General features: G+C 32.6%; 1 protein-coding gene across 1 annotated transcript; it reads left to right on the top strand.

Annotated features, from left to right (window-relative positions):
- Positions 1-1,269: 1,269 nt before the first annotated feature.
- LOC128989604 (uncharacterized) lies at positions 1,270-6,112 on the top strand. The gene is made up of 4 exons (XM_054411538.1): positions 1,270-1,373; positions 3,500-3,655; positions 5,039-5,200; positions 5,805-6,112. Exons 1-4 carry the CDS (start codon positions 1,299-1,301, stop codon positions 5,958-5,960), a joined length of 549 nt encoding a protein of 182 aa, XP_054267513.1. The 5' UTR covers positions 1,270-1,298; the 3' UTR covers positions 5,961-6,112.
- Positions 6,113-20,071: the final 13,959 nt, after the last annotated feature.

The following is a 20,071-nucleotide window of genomic DNA, read 5'->3' as shown; positions in this document are numbered from 1 at the left end:
CTTAAGCTTTGGTCGTTACACCTACATTCAATAAAGTTATAGCGTATGACCAGACCCAAACTTGTGACGCCGGTTTACAATACACACAGTTACACCGGCTGTTAACTCGTGTAACTACAGTTATTGATGGCTCTCTTAAGCTTTGGTAGTTACACATACAATCAATAAAGTTTGGCGTTATCAAGGTTTTACTGTCCATAAAGGTTTATTATCAATAACGGTATGGTGTGTTTCAATACTCTGATGGTTAATTTCAATGGTGGTACTTAAAGGAGTTGTAGTAGTGAGTTTACTACATTTTCTATACATCAAGAAAACATGGTATAAGGGAATTTGTCTAAGTATGTTTGTGATACCTTGTGCAGCCTCTATCTTGTAATATGATGAGAGTTTAAAAAGCGTTTGAATATAATAGGTATACAAACAACAGTTTTGTTTACTATTAATGAAATACAAATATATATAAAATTGTCTGCGTTTTTCCAATGAATATGTGTTAGTTTTTTTACCCAGTTTTATTGGCTATTTCGGACGTTGACCTTATGCTTGAAAAGATTATTTTTATTGATAAATCTTCTAATATATTTAATAAAGAAACCCGCAACCCTTTCACCCGAGAAAGGTGGTACAGTAACACAAATTAAGGTTAAACGGGTTTGTCAATTAGTGATCCCCTTTCTATAATAATATTAGTAAAATTTCATAGGCCAATAGTAATATTGAAACCTATTTTGAATGTTCATTAACTACCAACAGTCGTTATCAAATTACTTACAGTGGTTTGTACGTTTCGCTATCATTCTTACCAATATATTTTCAAAGTGGTGTTGTTAAATAAGGCAATCAGGCCAGAATAATACAGATTTCTTAGTTGTTTTTCAAGAGCATAAATTTACTAGTTTATGTTTTAACAATTGCCTACAATATAATTAGCATACCCAACACTATAACCCTGAAATGCAACCACAGCTGGAGTGGAACATATTATTACAATCAATTCCTCTGACAGCAAAAGGTTATTGATATAATATTATAAAAAGTAATCACTATAAATAATGAAAGTTGTAAATTATATTTAAATGTGAACACTACTCACGCTTGTCATAAATAAATACGAGTACAGACATATGAATCATGGAAACGGAAGTTGATATTGCAGCGTTACGTGTAAAACATCACACAAACAATAAAGTGTTAGTGGCCAATTATCTTCGATTATAGGTTATTCAGGAAACCATATCAAACAGTGATTTAGACACAGAGGAATAGGCAACTTCCATTCGTAGTTCTACACCGATATGAATTCGAAGATAATTTATGTGTTGTTAGTTATTGAAATTAAAATAACCGCTGGAGCATTTGGACCTAAGGTGGTAAGTAACTATGCAGTTATTACAAAAATATAGGAGTAGATGGTAAACATAAATTACCTAATCAACCATAAAAACTATTTTAATCAACTAAAATAATTGTTAAGTTCATAACTGGTAGATCTATGCACAACACGCCAATCATACTCATACTGTATTCATATCTGAAACTGTAAACTATAAATTCAAGAATGTATTAGGGTAGTAGGCTATTTCGTTAACCTTAATCATCTTCAGACCCAATAAGGGAAAGAATACCATAAAAACTAACTGCAGCTCCGTTTCTCCTAGCACGGCAATGATATGAATCAACCCATAATAAGAATAAACAATTTGTTTTGCGAAAAATTCGAACTGCACAATAAGTCATGGCCGTTTTGCTCTAAATATTGTCGAGTGGTCAAAATGAAAATACGAACATATTAGTTAATGTTGTATACAAAATACAATTATTATGTATATAATAAGGTGTAAGTATACCTTTAGAGTGTTATCAAACAAGTTGTTTTTCAAACTCGTGACTAACAATAACTCATGTTAAGTTTAACAAATAAATGATCTCTTCCATGTGCAGTATTGTGAATTTAATAATGGGCCTAGGCGTACGTGCACTGTGCACTGTGCAGGCACCTGTTCATGGGGTCCGATTCAATGAGTGTTATAGTTTTAGCGAATTTCCCATATAGGGAATACGCTATTACCGTAGGTCTCTAGGTAAGACCCTGGATCCAGGACCGATTTACTTTTTCGTTTAAAGGTCAACAGAGGCAAAAACACCATACTGTATATGTGTTCGTCAGGGGCGTCATTTGGGGGGGCAGGGGGGCATTTCCCCCCCGTGGATCCTGGGCTAGAGAAAAAAATATGCTGTCCTAGCTAATATACAAATATTTTCTCCTGTCAAATCCTAAAAAGCACGGCAGAAAAAAATCTGCCCATTCTTGTACAGTAATTTGAAACAAAAATATTATTAGATAGCACATTTTAAGTTTACATATTACATAAATTAGTAGTTTTGTTATTCATTTACTTTTTCTGGTTGGTTCTGTACGATCAACCACTTACTTCTAGTATATATACATAAACATGCAGATGTTTTTAGAAGCATTGCTTTGTCATTTACTTTTATGAATTATTCAAGCATTAAAATTATACACGTGTATCAATTTTACGTAATTTATTTTGAACATTGTAGACTACCAATTTAATATAGTTAAATAGAACCTTTTGTACTTTTGTGTCAAATTATTTTATTTGTGATAAAATTTGATTTACTTTTAAGTTCTTAAATACTTGTATTTGATTTAAAAACCAAAATAAACTGTTATAAACTATAGGCTATGAACGACCGTATTCATTACTAAATGTTGTACAAGAGAAATTGGTCATGAATCTAATAACAAACATAATATTAATACATCATGGAAATATATCACGTTTCTTAGATGTAACTTACCAACATATTATTACGTTTCTGACTGTTGTCAATAATTGTTGGTTTCATTAATTTTCTGCCTAAATTTGAATACATTTTACTCATAATTTATTTTTATTTGAAGTGCTTTTGACAATTAAAATACGCTTTTTTGTTTAAAAACTGCCAAATTTTCCGGGGGAGCTCATAACAAAAAATAATTTAGTATATTGAAGCATTGTTGTATTCCTAACGGTTACGGAAAAATCCCAGAAAAGTGTAAATTTAAAATTATTATGTTATTCTTATGGAGAATAAATAATACACTGTTGTAGCTTGCTTGTCTACAGACATATTTTAATGAAATTTTGTTTACTTCATACTAAGCTTTCAACATTTTAATAAAAACCCCCTATATTCTTCCCTGTAGCAGCAAACTAAGTACTCATTAAAACTAATGACATTTAAATTGGAAATAATTCTGACAATTTTAAGGGAATAAATTTAGTGGAATTCCAGCCAGGTAGATGGAAATTTGCTTAGCCTTCAGGTTTGCTACGGCGGGGGTATTCTTTTAATTAATACACTTTGTGTTTTATTCTCTGCATTTTGTAAAGAAGAATGCAAATTTATATGTTTAATTTGAGTTAAATAAAGAGTGGATTTTAACCCAGTACTTAAATGTATTAATGAACAGGTTCTTTTTAATTTTTAGGGACCTTACAATATTGAATTTGAAACTTTAATGAAATGTGAAGACGAAGGTTCTGGAAAAATAGTGTTTGCCACCAGAATAACGTCTGCTGGAAATGGAACATTTTTCTACAATGAAAACTTCACCCTCGGTGTTCCAATAGACGAAAACTCTAAGGTGACTCACAAACCTTAAATTTAAGTAACTTTTAGGAAGTTTTACATATTTCTCATAAAACTATATGGTCCAGAAGCAAACCAGATGGTTTACCTATACTTAGTATATTTAACTTTTCGGTCTCTTTAAATTTACGTTATAGCATCACTCTGTAAATGGAAATACAGTGGCTCATTTTCATAAGACTGAGCTTTACAAAAATTGTCAGTTTCCAATAGGGTATATGAAAAAAACATTTAGTTTGCCTGGCCAAAACTTTTCCTGTCTAACAAACAGTCTAGCCTAGTCTAGACAGTACTTTGTCCATCACAAACAAACGTGTTCCTGTCCCAAACGAAGTTTTCCTTTAGCTCAACAGGAGCACTAATTCATTTATTATTTTATTTCAAGAAATATGTTCGAACAATTCTGAACCCGTGCTATGTACTGAGCTAGAAATACAACTGGAGGGGCGCACATGAAAAGAGCCCAAAAACTTAGGCAGACGCTTGAAAAGCGCCCGGACCTCCAAGGTCCCACCCAGGACGGTGCGAAAAGAGCCCGGGCTCTTCCTAGAACTTTCACAACGAGTCTTCAAAGGAGAAAGAACCAATAATACAGTTGAAATACATGAATTTATTTACAATATTAAAAGATACACTGTTAAAAGATACATTATTAAAATATAGATTATTAATAGATATTTACATTACTAAAAGATACAGTATGTTTACCTAACCTAACCTAAACTAACCTAACCTAACCTAACTTAACCTAACCTAACCCAACCAAACACAACACAATTGCAGAACACGAGTTAGCTTCCTCCTCCTCAGGTACCTGTGGAGACCCAGGCTCTTTCCATGCTTAAGATTAGTGAACCATTTTGGGGGTTAAAATTTCGGGCTCTTTTCATGTGCTCCGAAGTGGAGATAGCACTTGCTCAACTCTCAGCTCTGATAGAAAGCCGATACGCTGTAATTTTGTTAGATTAATACCAACTAGGGGATCCAGCTCATGGTTTTATGTATGCACAATGATACAATCCAAAGAATCTCCTTCTACAAATGGCAGTCAACGTTTCGCCATTCCCTCACTCACCACTGACAACAGTTTTTGTAACTGTGGGCAGTGTTTGCAGCTTCTTTCAAGAGAATTACTAGACTCTTACTAATTATAAGAGAATTACAAGACATAATCTTTTAAAAAAAATCAAGAGGTTTGTGTGATTATTATCGTTATAAAAAGTTCCGTTCACAACACTAGGACGTTCTATTTCTGAGCTAGTAGTGAAATGTGCAGGGTGACCGACAGGAACCAAGAAGGTTCTAAATTGTGTAAAAATTTCAGCTTTTCATTATAGGATAGTTAATTTAGTTAGTTTTACTATGTATGTAATCGCAGGGAATAATGGAACTTCAGAAATGGGGGAACGGTGGATGGCGGAAGAGGTCAATGATGTACACGATCAAAAACTGTGATGAACTTTGGAAAATGATCGGAGACAAGATGCTTGACTTTTTCCAGTTTTCAAACTCAAGCGTTATGGGGTGCCCTATTCCACAGGTAAGGTTTTTTCTTCTAAAAAGAATTGCCGTGACCATATCATTTATATGAATCGTAATATCAGTAAATTGATAATACTTAATTAAATTTGTCAAAATATTATACAGTTGGGATCTTACTAAAGTTTGTTTTTCTTCTAGCTGTATTTCTTCATGCTCTTTTGTGGGCAGAAATACCGACCCAGATGCCATTTGTATTGGGCTATAAATTAATGATGCTATTTAACAAAAAGGCCGAAGTTCGGTAGTAACAAGACCAGGGTTTGGGCCGTTCTCTTTCAAAACGTAAAAGATGCCACTGGCATATAAATCACTCAAAATAAAAATAAGACAGTTATACGTATACAAATAATCTAGATAGTAAAATCATATAGGTGGTGGAAGTTATTTTTGAAAATCCTCGATTTCTTTCATCACAAATTTATGCATAATTGAATACTTCATAAAAATTGTGTGACAACAGGAGAAAATTCTTAATCTGTTTAAGAGATTTTCGGCAAATTAGTAGTTTAACAATTGTGTCTCATTATCGTGGGTGCTATTGATCAATTGAAGGACGACTTCAAGGACTACAGTGACATAAAAACAATGTGTTTTGATTCCAGGGCACCTACAAAGTAGAGAATTGGCCTCTACATTTGGAAACAGAAAAGGTAGTTCCTGTGATGGAGTATGGGAAATATAGATGGATCATGAAAATTTACTATTCGAAAGAGTTTGTAGGCTGCATAATGGGAGTATTAAACATTGTGCCGAAATAGTTACATCAATGTACTGCTTATACTCTTACTTGTTCATGAATATGTCAGAATAATCACAGTTCTAATAGTGAACAACATTAATTACAAATTACATTCAATGCCTTAGTCACTAATGTCTTGGACTATAATTCATTCATGAAAATGTTAGTATAAATAAATGGACTAGTGTAAATGTTGTGTAGAACACCTTAGTTTATTTAAATTTCCTGATTATCTTCAGATTAGTGCAGAACTTAAGAATCGACGCCTTATGGCGGAAAACCTCAGAATGGTATATAGCACCATCAAGGATAACTACCCGCATCAGTAAGACATCAGTTCTTTATTGATACTGACATTAGGGAAGACATTTGACTTTACTGGGTCTTGGCTATGACTGACATCTAAAGAAACAATCAACATAAAATCACTATTGGCTCACAAGTAAACAAGGGAAATATTTTTATTCCCGAATATTGTTTTGAGATTAGGTTTCCAGTAGTCACATTAAAATTGAATATATTATTTATAGAGCTTTTAAAAACATTTGACCATGATGGTTAGATTAATGTATCAGCAGTCCTAAAATGCTATGGGAAGGGAGGGAAATAGGTCCACGATGTAGAGAGTGGTGAAGGAAGTAGTCAAGGCGAGCAGTGTGGAGTGTGATAATTGATTAATGTATCTGCAATACTAAGACTGCTTTCAGAATAAACTAATGGTTTGGCCCGAGCAAAGCTCAGTCCCCAGGTACTTTTTTTAAAGCTACTGGTAGATACTAAACAGGTATGCCCTATTGATTAACTGAATTAGGTTTAGTAGAAACAACACAAAAATTTAGCACCAACACCAGATACAAATCATGAAACCGGAACAGGCTGTTTTAACTCATGAAACTACGGCAAGTGATTGCTTTCCTAAGCTTTAGTCGTAAAACATGCAATCAAAGAACTCTACGTTACAGTCCGGTGAGGTTTACCACCTATAAGATAAGGCGTGTTATCTTAGTGTTACTGCTTCTTTCATTGTTGATGCTTAAAGTGTCAACAAATAATTTGATTTAAATGCAATGAATATTTGTTCGTAAAAATATATATAAAATACGTTAATATTCTTACGATAATTGTTTTTATTACTACTGTCCCTTAACCTCCAACAGACATTATTTCCTGATAATGGTATTGAAAGATTTAAGAGGATAGGTTCTGGAAAATTAAAACTTTAAATTTGTCTAAAAACTTGTATTGAAGGGGTTTTTTAGTAAAAAAAAAAAAACATGAACCAACACCATTAGTCTGAGACGAATAATAAAACACAAATAGGACTTTCAACTCGAGTAAAAATTATGTCTCTACTTCAGTTTGGTCTTTCTTGTTACACATAACATAAATAGATGTAATTTGGCATTGTGTGTTAACGTATTACGATTGTTACTTCTATTTTTTGAGCACGATGAAATGTCCATTAATCAATTAAGGTAAACGTTTGTATAATTTAATAAATTGATTAGTAAAATAATTTTCAGGAAACTACCTACCGGATTATATTCATTATTGGAGCTTGTGACTTTGACCCCTCCACCAGACCTCTATTATTTTCTGACAAATGTGTTGACAGATTCAGGAGGTAAAAAGTATTCCAATTTCAAGAACCGTCGATCACGCCAACTCCCGATACGATCGACAACTGGAAATTTGTTTTCAGCTCTCTGTTAGAAACAAGTATTGTATGAACCCCCAAAGTATGTGTGCATCCATTAATATTATCCTATGAATCCCAAAGTACCCATGAACTTTTGAGAAAACTACAAGTCACACCACCATAAACCATACTTAAAATGTTCGTCATGACGAGAAACCTTGCGCAAAACTATAGGCCTACATTATTTCATAAAATGCCCTTTAAGGTCGTAATTCCTTTCTAAAGGGAACTTTCCATATACTTAATATAAAAAATACCTTGGCTGTACTTATTTGTATTTTATTATTTCAATTTATTACATTATTAAAATCAGGCGTGGTTATTTGTTTGTATTACTGTATTCTGTTTTGTTTATTTAATCTTAACTTAACCAATCAACAGTTTTATCAATACTTATGAAGTCAAACGGGGTGAAGCCCATAGGTAACAGCTAGTTGATGTAAAACTTAAAGGTATAATACATTGATAATTATTTATTCGATATAGAAAAACTGATTCAGTGAACAGGTCGATACTAATTGACCGTAGTATTTATAAAGGCTTACATTTAAACCACCTTATCCATAGTTGTAGATTCTTTATGTTTAATACATACAATAATGTAGATCGGACGAAAATTTACGATTTTTTTGTAAGAAGGAACTCGGAGGTTTATTAGAATCAGAAAATTGCTTGATTGATATTCGAATTCAATAGCATTTTCTCAGTAACGTTTCGATATTTCGATTCGCAACAATCAACACAACAGCTGATCAGCAAATCCCCTCCGCCATGTTGCAGTTCCTCCAATCATCATCCCCCTGTAAAGGACGTCCTTTATTATACCTCCAAATCCCTCCCGCCTTAATTCAAAGCATTCATTTACTCCAGAACCGTAGCTGGAAAAACTACGTTCATTAATTCTGTGATCTTAATAATGATCTTGAAATTCGAAAAGTCAAAGAAGAAATTACAAAATGTAGTGAAAAATACATTATCAAATTGTAAAATCATTCAAATCATCTTGCACTTAATTTATTGGACAATCACAACACCATTTACAGACTGAAGCGAAATACGATATTGGACCTCCCATTCAGAATTCGGCTAAGTGTTATCAACATTCTCTTTGTTAGCTAGTGTTGATAGTGGTCAATCAAAGTTAATAAAAAATAAAAATTAAATTAATTCTGTGAAATAAATAATAGCTAAAAAGTAGGAGAACATAGTTTATTTCCTACTTGTACTATTACTACAACGATCGAAAAAGTTGTGTTGATATTTTTAAATGATCTGATTTTTAGTTTTTTTTTTGTAACATTCGGCATATCAAGATAATATCTACTCTTCTCAATGAATTTATACTGCTACAATACTTGTTTATAGTATATATCCTTAAAATAGAATTATAAAGCATCAAATTAATCTATTTTAAAAAACCTATTATTGAAAAATTTTAATTAACAAACAAGGAATAGACGTGGTAGGGCTAACATTGTAACCTTCAGAAAATGTCGATGGATAAGTGTAAAAATATTTACTTTAAACAAAGAATAAATGAATAAGTAAAACGATTTGTAGTGAGTAAAATTATGTTTGGATTTATTTTGTCGTCATTAGGTTCTTGTGTTTTCATTTTGAGTGACCTTATTAGTACAAGAAAACTAAACCGTAATTCCTAAGCGGACAAGACATATAAGGAAATTTTTTTACATGATCAAGAACATAATAATTATTATTTTGGCATGGGGTTTTTTGCGTTTGTAGCTCAAAAGCACAACTAATTAAAGTTGACTTATTATTATTAAACTTCTTTTGGGACGGGTGGCGTCGTCCTGTAATCCAGCTACTAGGAGGTCACGAATTGTGGATATTTATAGGGATGCACTGTGGATGCGATGCTCCCTAGTGTGGATTAACGTCCGCACTAGTGAGTACTACGACTATCCGCAGTACTATCCTGAAATTACAAGGAAAAAATGTGGTTCGGATTCCACTATAAACTGTAGGCCCCTTAGTTGCCATTAGCTGTATGGGCTATTAATTAACAGCTGTGTCTAAGGAACATGTCGGCCTTAGTCACTAACAAGACTACAAGATCGCGCCACTCATCCTACACTCATCCTTCACTCATATTTGGGTTAAAATACGCTCATAGTGGCGTCCCCATCTTAAATAATTGATAATTGATAAATTGAATTGATATAATTATAACTTTATTGGAATAATTAGAATAAGTTGAGATATTGTAGGTTCGTGCGTTTAATCAAGAGCAGATTTTGGTAATATGGTAATATAAAATGGGGAATGCAAAATACGGGAACCTAAATTAATGACGGATCAAAAAGAAAATCTTGTTTGAGCAGTTAAGGCTTAAGCACACGTTTCCTTATCTTATTTATGAAATCCTTCTAAATTTGAAGTTTTAATACAACCAAAGATATTTTCCTTTGTGATATAAGTTTTTTTTTTACTAAACATCCAGCTTCCGTGTCGTTTGATACAAAATTGAGAATCATCACCGAAACTAGTAATCCCGTATTTTTTTGACTTTGTATCCAACTGCATTTTTTAAAGTTTTTTATTTTGTTGTATAGCCTTCATCAAAGTGTCAAACATGAACTTTGTTTAGGTTTGATTGTCTAGAAGAAATGGTTCACTTCATTTTGTTTATCATAAACTAGTCACACCAAGTACTTTGATGATAACTAAAATTACATTTTACCAAATGACAAACCGCTAAACCTGAGTAAGGTAACGGCACGTTACAAACTATCTTATTAAAGTTCCACTTAAAAGGATGAAGGATTTTTATTTCCAGGAATCCTAATTTCCCGCCAAAGTTTAGTAGAAGCATGTTGACCAGTGGAAGGACATTTAAATTGAAATACTGCCCGAAAATTCCTAAGTTTGAACGGGTACGGTCTAGCCTGTTTAAGACAAACAAGGACCGTAACGAGACGAGCTCTTTATCCTGTGGCTTTGCAATAACCACTGTCTCGTCAAGAGGCAAAAATGTTTTATGTAACGAATATGTCACCGTGTCATAAGTAATACACATGTTGTACAGTTTTGCAACTTATGAGTTAATATGGCAAAATATTTATTTCGTAAAAATTGTTTTGGGGAGATTGTAAAGTTCACAGTGGCTGATTTATTTACCTCACAATGTTTGTGTTTTCCTTTTGTAAGCAAATAAATTAACGCCCGGTCTGGCGTTTCACGTAAGCAGAGTAAGTTTATGAGTGACAACAAGATGAATGTTCATTTCACTTTTGAAGGGTGAGGGACGACGACGATTGGGAAAGCGAGGACTGTTCGGTATCTGGGAGCGATAAACTGCATTCTCCAACTATGTGTATGTGTTAGTACCATCGATGTATAATAACTCCCATGTAGAGTTATTATACATCGATGGTTAGTACAAAGTATAAGATATCCTACTGGGACAAAACATAATTTTAGTGTAGATTTACGAGTTGAACTTTTTAGATAAGTTTTTAACATGACAGTGATGAAAAACAAAAGAAAATCTTAACTTTTGAACATTGAACTTGGGAAAAAAAATATACTTATTATCTTCCTGATTCAGTGGCCAAGGCTTAATCATTTCATTCAGTCAAACAGATTTGTTTGAATTGATTTTTTAAATTTTATATTAGTTTTCCAAACCAGGAAACGAGTAACTTAACATTCACTTTTTTAAGGAACAGGAGTTGATTATTTTATCCGTTCTAAAAAGAATGAGATGCAATCTATTCCAGTGGTGCAAATTTTATAGACGTGGGTCTGAAGTGCTTTTATACCAAACACCCTTATTACTACTGGGTTAAAACATAAGCTAACCAAAACCTTTGGTTATTAAAACTTTCGGCATACGTACTTCAATTTGTAAAATACCATATTTTATATTCAGTGGTGTGAAGTATGATAACCAGGTGGACCAGTGGTGCCAACTTGCTGAGTGGTCTACTGTTTGATTTACACGGTTGTTTGGACCTTGCTTCGCCCATTAGAAGGGACTACTTTACGGATTCATTTTCACCTCTTACCTTTTAACATATATTTCACTTACAGCATAGAAGCTTACAGCATAGACATAAAACCCTAATATCTCATCAACTTATTCATATTTATGTCACCTTGAGGTAAAAAAATACTAACTTCGGTTTTTTCAAATATTATTTGAGATTGCTGACAGATTATCACAATTAGGCTAGTTTTATTTACATCATCACAATGTTGTATGTCATAGTTAATTTATTCGTGGACTTTTACATAATAACTTAGCTGTTTTGCACCGGGTATTTTGTTTCAATGTTTTACGTGGTGTATATTATGTTTACCTACAACTGTTTTTTAAACTAGCCTTTTCATTTCAGTTCTTGAAATTAAAAAGATTCACTGTACAGTATTGTTTACTTACTTAACATTATTGTTTTGTTACTATAAAGTACAAGTTTGGACCAATGTGGTTAAAGAATTGAGAGAAAAGAAGTAAAATTGTAATACTTTGAACGTCAACTTATCAGCTGATAAGACCAATTTAATTGATTAAACCATGAGTAAGTAGTTGGGAAAATAAGCCGTTGCATCAGTGGCAATAAGAGGTTATAAACGAAAACATAACCTCTCTTAGAAATTATGAGTAGTGGTTTTTAGTAATAAAAAAACTGTCGTAGGTAGTGTACGAAACTCGCGTAAGTAGCCTTTAAGACAATCGTAGGAGTTGAAAAATGTATAAAGTTATCTTGGTATGATATAAATTGCTAATTAGGAGTTCACTTTTTATGTTTTTTGTTTGGTTTAAATTTATTTAAAATTAAGTATTTTTCAGTTCTTGTTTATAAATTCATGGTGTTGCTTTAAAAAGCTAGCGTTCATTGCTGTATACAACAACTGTCAGTTGTAAATACAAAATACAGTTGTAACAATAAACCTTGGGCTTGTGGATTCATAGTTCACTGCATGCGTTTTCATTAATAGACATAAATTCATTATAAAAGTAACTGTACTCTGATATACAAGGCTACCGTAAATAACATTTCCTCAATGAAACATTTTAGTTTTGCTACGAGAAACATCATTGATAATGCTTTGATCAAACTTCAACTTCCTGCCAAGGAAAGGAATTTTCAAAATATTATGACAATATCTATAATGTAATAAATTATGTTAGCGTTTGCTTTGTTGCTTAAAAAACCTTCTTATCACATGGTTACATAAGAAAAAAAATGTTTTCTTTGAATGTATAGAAAGAGTATTTAAATTCAGTTAGTTATGGAAATACAAACAAGTAAAAAGAAAATAGACGCCGAATATAAAATTCAGCTCTTCGCTTTTTTAACAAAACCATTATTACAACTAACTGTTACCATAGACAAAAAGAATTTTTGTCTATGCTGTTACCAACGGGCTTCACCGCTAAAACAAAAAAATAATACAGTAATACAAACAAATAAATCACACCTGATTTCAATAAGGTAACAAATTGAAAGAATAACAAAGAAATAAGTACAGCTGAGGTATTTTTAACATTAGGTTTATGGAAAGTTCCCTTTAGAAAGGAATTGTGACCTTAAAGGGCCAATTTCCAATTTATGAAATAACGGATAGTTTTGCGCAAGGTTTCTCGTCATGACGAATATTTTAAGTATTTGGTTTATGGGGGTGTGACTTGTAGTGTTCTCAAAAGTTTATGGGTACTTTTGGATTTATATATGGAGGGATTTATAATAGCACAATGGTTGTATGGGTTATTAATTTGTTATTCTTATGTATGGGTTATTCTTCCTACAAGAAATAAGGCCGATAATTTTTAGCTACCTCGAAAAACCTCCCACACATTTAAAACAAATATTAATGGTACATTTATCTTATGTACAAATTTCCAGGAAACAAATTAATATTAAGTAATTTTAGAGACCCTTACTTAATATGAGACCCCTCATATAATACGAGTTAAGACTAAAACTCTTCTATTTTATAAATATTCTATTGTCTTTGTTTATTTATGCCTCCTCCCCTTTCACTTGCATAGCTGTCTATTTTCCCTTGGCACGGTACAATGATTCCCCTTTACCCTCCCTGCTTGGGGATGAAAAGTATTAGCCTCCACCACTCTGTATATCATCACATGTACTCCACTACTCCTTGGGTAAAAAAACTGTATTACACAGGACCTATCATTGACAAGAAATTTTGGATAATATTTCTCTAGATGAAAAATTACTTTTAGTTAGTTTTTTGCCTTCTCCAAAATATGAACATCTACAGAATTTTTAATGAATACCGTTAAATGTGTAAATCTACCACAATGTTCAAATGGAAAGTGGGAAACATAAACGTTTTATATAATCTTATTGTAATATATTAGTTTGCTAGTTCTGTGTGAGCGGGAATCTATTAGAAGATTCATACTTAGCAGGTTATGAAGTCATAAAGAACATTAGAGAGGCTTGAGATAAGCTTTGTCAGATCAGTAACTCCATTTCAGATACCTTAAGAGTAAGGTGCAATTCTGTTCTGCGATGTTTTAAAGCACATTGTGTGCTCAATAACAGTGGAATCCCAATCATTATTAACCAAACGATTGTCTTGGAGCTCTATCTTACACCATTGATTGCCGATACCACCGGATACACGACCCTCCTGCATCAACCACGTGCAATAATTCTCCGGATGGAACAACTGTTTGTGGGGTTTAATGCAATTGCAATACTGTTAATTGTAGCTCATAGTACATTTGAGTTCAATTCAATTGACTGACATTTTATATTTAAATTACATAAAATTCTTGTTGTATTTTAATTCATCAATCAGTGTGATTTTGGTAGAATAGAAATCACAAGAGACATGCAGATAAACTATGATATTTCATTTCTGAGGGGTGAGAGAAGTTTTGAGAGAGGATAACCTTAATTGGATCTGTGATCGAGTAAGGGTAGTTCGCTTGCTCCACCACTCAAATACTGAACAAGTGTTACATATACATATAAACCTACACATTTGAGATCTTTCCTTTAGATAATTTTTTTATTATCCATCAGATTAATTTCCTAATTAAAATTACAAGATTAAAGTATTAATTTATATTTGACTTCTTGATCAGCATTGTACGTGTTATTAAATTTACGGAAAGTAAATAAAGATACGTCTTATAACACTTAAAACATATATTTACGCTTATACTGTTATTCACAAGACGGTAAATATACAAAAGATGGTAAGTGGTGATCGATTTCGATTGGACACTCCAATCATCATCTGACCCAATAGGCGAATGACAAGCCTTGTCTTGTGAATAACAGTATAAGCGTAAATATATGTTTTAAGTGTTACAAGACGTATCTTTATTTACTTTCCGTTTATATTTGGGTCTAATATCTTTCCTTATAGTTTCGTTATTGCGTCTTAAGGTGTTTGGAAATGTTTAACTTTAATCATAAATTGGTTTTAATCCTTACACTCACAACTGCTGATACTATCGATTTAACAAGCTTACAAATATTTCTAAAACCTGTAATTACATAATTTACTTATTAAGTTTCATAGTAATTCATAGTATAATAATCAAAAATAAATCATAGTACATAATAACGCCATCTAAACACCTAATATTTTATTTCCATTACCCACTTAAAAACTCTCAGGAGGTAAAAATATTATTATTTGAATTTTAAAATGTGTACAGATCTCTTTTATTTATGTAACCACAACTTGATTTGAGAGATGTTTCGTTTCGCAAAATATAAATTACTCAAAATACTTTTATTAGCGAATTTCCCATATAGGGAATAAGCTATTACCGTAGTACTCATGGTAAGACCTGGACGCGGGGCCGATTTTTTTTTTCGTTTTGAGGTCCCTAGAGGCCAAAAACACCATCCGTTCAAATTCATATATATATATATATATTTATATATATATATTTATATATATATATATGTGTGTCCGTTAGCACGATAACTCAAGCAAAAATGATCCGATTTTGATGAAATTTGGTACAAACGTGTAAACCTACGTTTATTCGAACGAGTTCGCGATCCAGCATGATCGGACCATGGGAACGGGGGTTTACGGGGGGTTTTATGGGGTAAAAATAGGTTTTTCCCATTTTTGACCCAAAAAACATAAAATTTAGCAATTCCTTTTAAACCATTTTGTAGAGCTTTAAAAAATAAATAATATAGTATGTTGAAGCGTTATTATGCGCCTAATGGTTACGGAGAAAATTTAAAAAAATTGTAAATTTAAAATTCCCATGTTATTCTTATGGAAAATAAGTAAACTGTTAGTTGTAGTTTGCTTGTTTATGAACATATTTTGATCAAATTTGGAAAACGTTTTTATTTCTTACTAACTATTAACATTTTACAAAAAAAAAAAAAAAACAGTTTTACCCTCCCTGATGCAGTAAACCAAAGTACTTGTTAGACTAATTCTATTTAAATCGGGAATAAATGTTATATTTTTAAGTAGACATTTCAGTGTAAATCAAATCAGTCAAATGGAAATTCGCTTAGTCTGCAGGTTTGCTGCGGTGGGGGTACCTTTTTGTTATTACAACGGATACGATTGGTTTTTGGTACCCCCAGCATATTCATTCTATGTCTCCAGCTTCGATGATTGTTGTGTTCTCATCAAAGCAGTGTCCAGTAGCCCTCAAGGTCCATCTATTGTGTGATGATTGGTTGAGAAGGTCCGGACTGACAACCCTCTCTCGAGCTGATTTCCAATTTGGGGTCCGTCACTCAAACCGTACTATTGGTTCTGCAAAATGAAATACAAACATTTTAATTCTGGTTTTAATTAAAGTCACAAACTATATGATTGATAATCTGGAGCATATTCATGAAGTAGACACACCAAACTTATGGAAACCCCATTAAACATCGATGAGAATGCAGATGCACACACACATTTGTCAAAATAATTATATATTTGTAACAAAGTTCAGTACCTAGTTCAAAAAGATTTAACACTTTCATAAGTAACTCAACAAACTATACTACTTACTATAACGTTCAATGATAATTCATCGTGCATAACAATGTGCGTTAAAAGTCTTTAGTAAAAAAGTAAAGTTGTATAAAGGCAATATTAAGTATAATAATAACTGCCTTATTATGCTTATAATTTTAGTATACAGTGTAAATTTACATTCTTTAACTCATAAATATTCCTCTTTTAACTTTATAAATCTTAAGGTAACAAATTAATTGTGTTCTTAAAATTTCTGACACATTTTTGAAGAAGTGCAACGGTTGAACTCATAAGGTTCACATAAGAGTTATCGACCAATTATTCGACTGGTAACCAACGAAGAAGTTTACTAGAAGGTTGTTTATTCTAAGATAATTTACTTCTAAAAATACCCTATGTTTGCCTATGGGAACTGTAGGCCATTGGTGGAATTGGACATAAAAGTACGAAAACACAACATACCTATTATTTCTATTCAATCCTTACAGGCAGTTAGCCTTGATAACGCCAAATTTTATCAAATGTACGTGTAACGGCCGATGCTTAAGAGAGCTATCAGTAACTGTACTAACACGATATCAACGGTGTCAAAACATCTTAACACTGTATCATTAATCCAACCGAAATACAGAGAGTAACATAAAATAAGTGCCAATGCAAGTTTGTTAGTACTTTCTAAATCAATAAACCCATTCATAGTGGACACTAAATATATGATTTAGGGATTTCCAGTAAAACAATACGCTTTGGAATCCTCAACTTAGGTGGGCATTGCATTGCCATACTATTTTTAGGTGGGAAATAAAGTAAGGTGAGGGTAATTTAAAGGGGAAGTAATTGACGTAACTTACAGGGAATGATGATTGGTGGAACTGTCTCTCTGATCAGCTGTTTTGTTGATTGTTGCGAATCAAACGGATGAAACGTTCAACTTGCAGCCTGAATATTTTCCTATTAAAATTAACGTTTACTTGTTCGACTGCAGTAGTAAGAATGTGAGACAAAATGATTTATTGTGATTAAAACATAATGATTTTAAAAAGTTGTGAGCAGATTCATTGTTTTGTGACTGCTGTACTATTAAATAATTCCAACAGCAGGGAAATTAATTTGGCTCCGAAATTAAAAGTTTTGTAATAAATAAAGTATATTTGATTCTTGTTGTTGGTACAACTGTAAATGGAATGCTTGGGTTTGTTGTAAATACTGTTTTGGTCAATTCAAAAGGAAATTACGAGATGATAACGAACACAAAAAATGCCACAATTGTAACGGTGTCTTATTTTAAAGAGCGACTCTAGTGGTATAATTTAGATTAGAAATATCCCCCCACATTTGTGGTGCACACATGGCAATATTGTTGAGAGCATAATTTAAAATTATTTACTGCGAGACGTGGAATTTGGAATTGAAAGTCTAAATGCAAATAAAATAAAATACTTGAGACTAATATTATGATCTATGGTTCGTACACGACAGATTTAGTTACCTGTAAAAAACAGCTTTACAATACATGAAATGCTGTTTAGTTTGAACACAAGCGGTGCTCGTATGTGTTTGTAAATTAACATACCACGCTATTCAATTTAACCTATTGAATTATTTTGAATTCATGGATGTTAAATAACGAAATATCAGTTTTATAAACGATTTACTAATATTGAAACTGTAATGACGTTATGTCGGTCCAATGCATTTCTGAGATATCTGGCCCCTATCTTGGCGAGGGGAACAAATTGCATTATTCCTATTACTTCGGGTCTGTCGCCAACATAAATGAGCTAACTTCATAGAACCTAGGAAGCAGGATTCATTTTGTACTAGCAAAATGTTTAAATGATTTTATTTTGCTGACACAAGGGTAGTACAATACGTTTTACTTGTTGGTCTCATAAGCATAAGTAATCATTTGGATAATTATTCCAAACTTGTAACATGTCGTCTCTGAAGAACATAGAATAAATTAGACTGAAGCGACTATGATCTACCAGGAAGCAAACTGGAAGCTAATAAATCTGAAAGAAGCTGCATCCATTGCGGTTGATAAAAGAAGCATATCCCAACCAGCGAACACAGAATAAAAAATTTTACTCGTCTGTTTTTAATGCTCAAGAGGTCAAATGAAAGTCCTTATCCTAAATATTTTGAGCCTAGAACGAACTGCAAGCGTTAATAAGAACCGGAGATATAAGAAAAATAATTAAAAAAAACCAAACTACGAAACGTCCATAAGAAATGTATGGGGGAGAGTTTTCGTTTGAGTATATCTTCTAAATTAAAAAAGATATTGAAAAACGGATTTCGGCATTGAAATCAGTGCAAAAATGAGATGGTGTCTGAGTGACGTCTAAGAGATGTCTCGTGAATGACGAACTGTGGATATTTATAGGCATGCATTGTGGATGCGATACTCCTTTGTGTGGATTAACGTCCGCACGGGTGAGTACTACGACTATCCGCAGTACTATCCTGCAAGGCAAAAATGTGGTTCGGATTCCCCTATAAGCTCTAGGTCCCCGCTGTCTTCCGCCATGAAAGCCACTACGATTGTCGGCAACACTGGATCACCCGTACAACGGATTACACGATTGTTGAGAATGGAATGAAACGTTAGTTTGTCAAATTGTACGTTCATTGTGTGTAGATCGTCTAAAGAGAGATTTGAGAACTTTGAAAATCCAAGAACGTAATGAAAAAGTTAAGACGCACCTTAATTTGCATTTGAAAAATGAAAAATGCTTTTCAAACCTTTATAATGTGTAATTATTTTCAGTAAACTACAGCTAAGCCTCTTAAGATATAATTTTTACTATTGTCAAATTTAATTGTATTTTTATATAAAAATATAATACAATTTAATTTGATGATTAAGTTATGCGTGAATACAATTACACTTCATATCATAATTGAGAATTAAATTGTTCACTCAAATCATCACATGGTTAACTTGAATACAAACTCTTAACTAATTTTTAAAAGCAGTGATCCCATTCTAATGACAGGAATCGTGTAGTCAGTTAAAACCTTATTTTATCCAGGATAACAGTTTTTCATTCGGCATTTAAACCGACACACAGGTTCGGGCCGACGTTTGGTAACCTGAGAGGTTTTTTGAAACGAACAACTAACTATGTAAATAACCTGAGAGGTTTTTTGAAACGAACAACTAACTATGTAAACATGTAAAAAAACTATAGAAATAAACGTATTAAATACATTATCTGATTGAAAAATTCATTTGGAGAAATGCAAGCAATCGTTATTTTTTAACGCAACCCAAGTTGTTATAAGTAACGTAAGGCACTTTTTAACGACAAAATAAACCTTGTGTTGGAATCACCGTGCTACTTATTTCATTGTTAATCAGCTGATATGCTGTCATGCTACATAAACAAATTAAAAATTCTATCACTCCACTTATTAATATTGTGCGAAGTGATTACGCTAACACATAAGAAGAAGCCTCA

This window comes from Macrosteles quadrilineatus, unplaced genomic scaffold (genome assembly GCF_028750875.1).
Source record: "Macrosteles quadrilineatus isolate MER2022 unplaced genomic scaffold, UCM_ALF_1.0 Scaffold_3__2_contigs__length_128488019, whole genome shotgun sequence".
NCBI classification, from domain to species: Eukaryota; Metazoa; Arthropoda; class Insecta; order Hemiptera; family Cicadellidae; genus Macrosteles; species Macrosteles quadrilineatus.
Note: the sequence above shows the minus strand (reverse complement) of the source record. Positions and strands in the feature narration are given on the sequence as shown.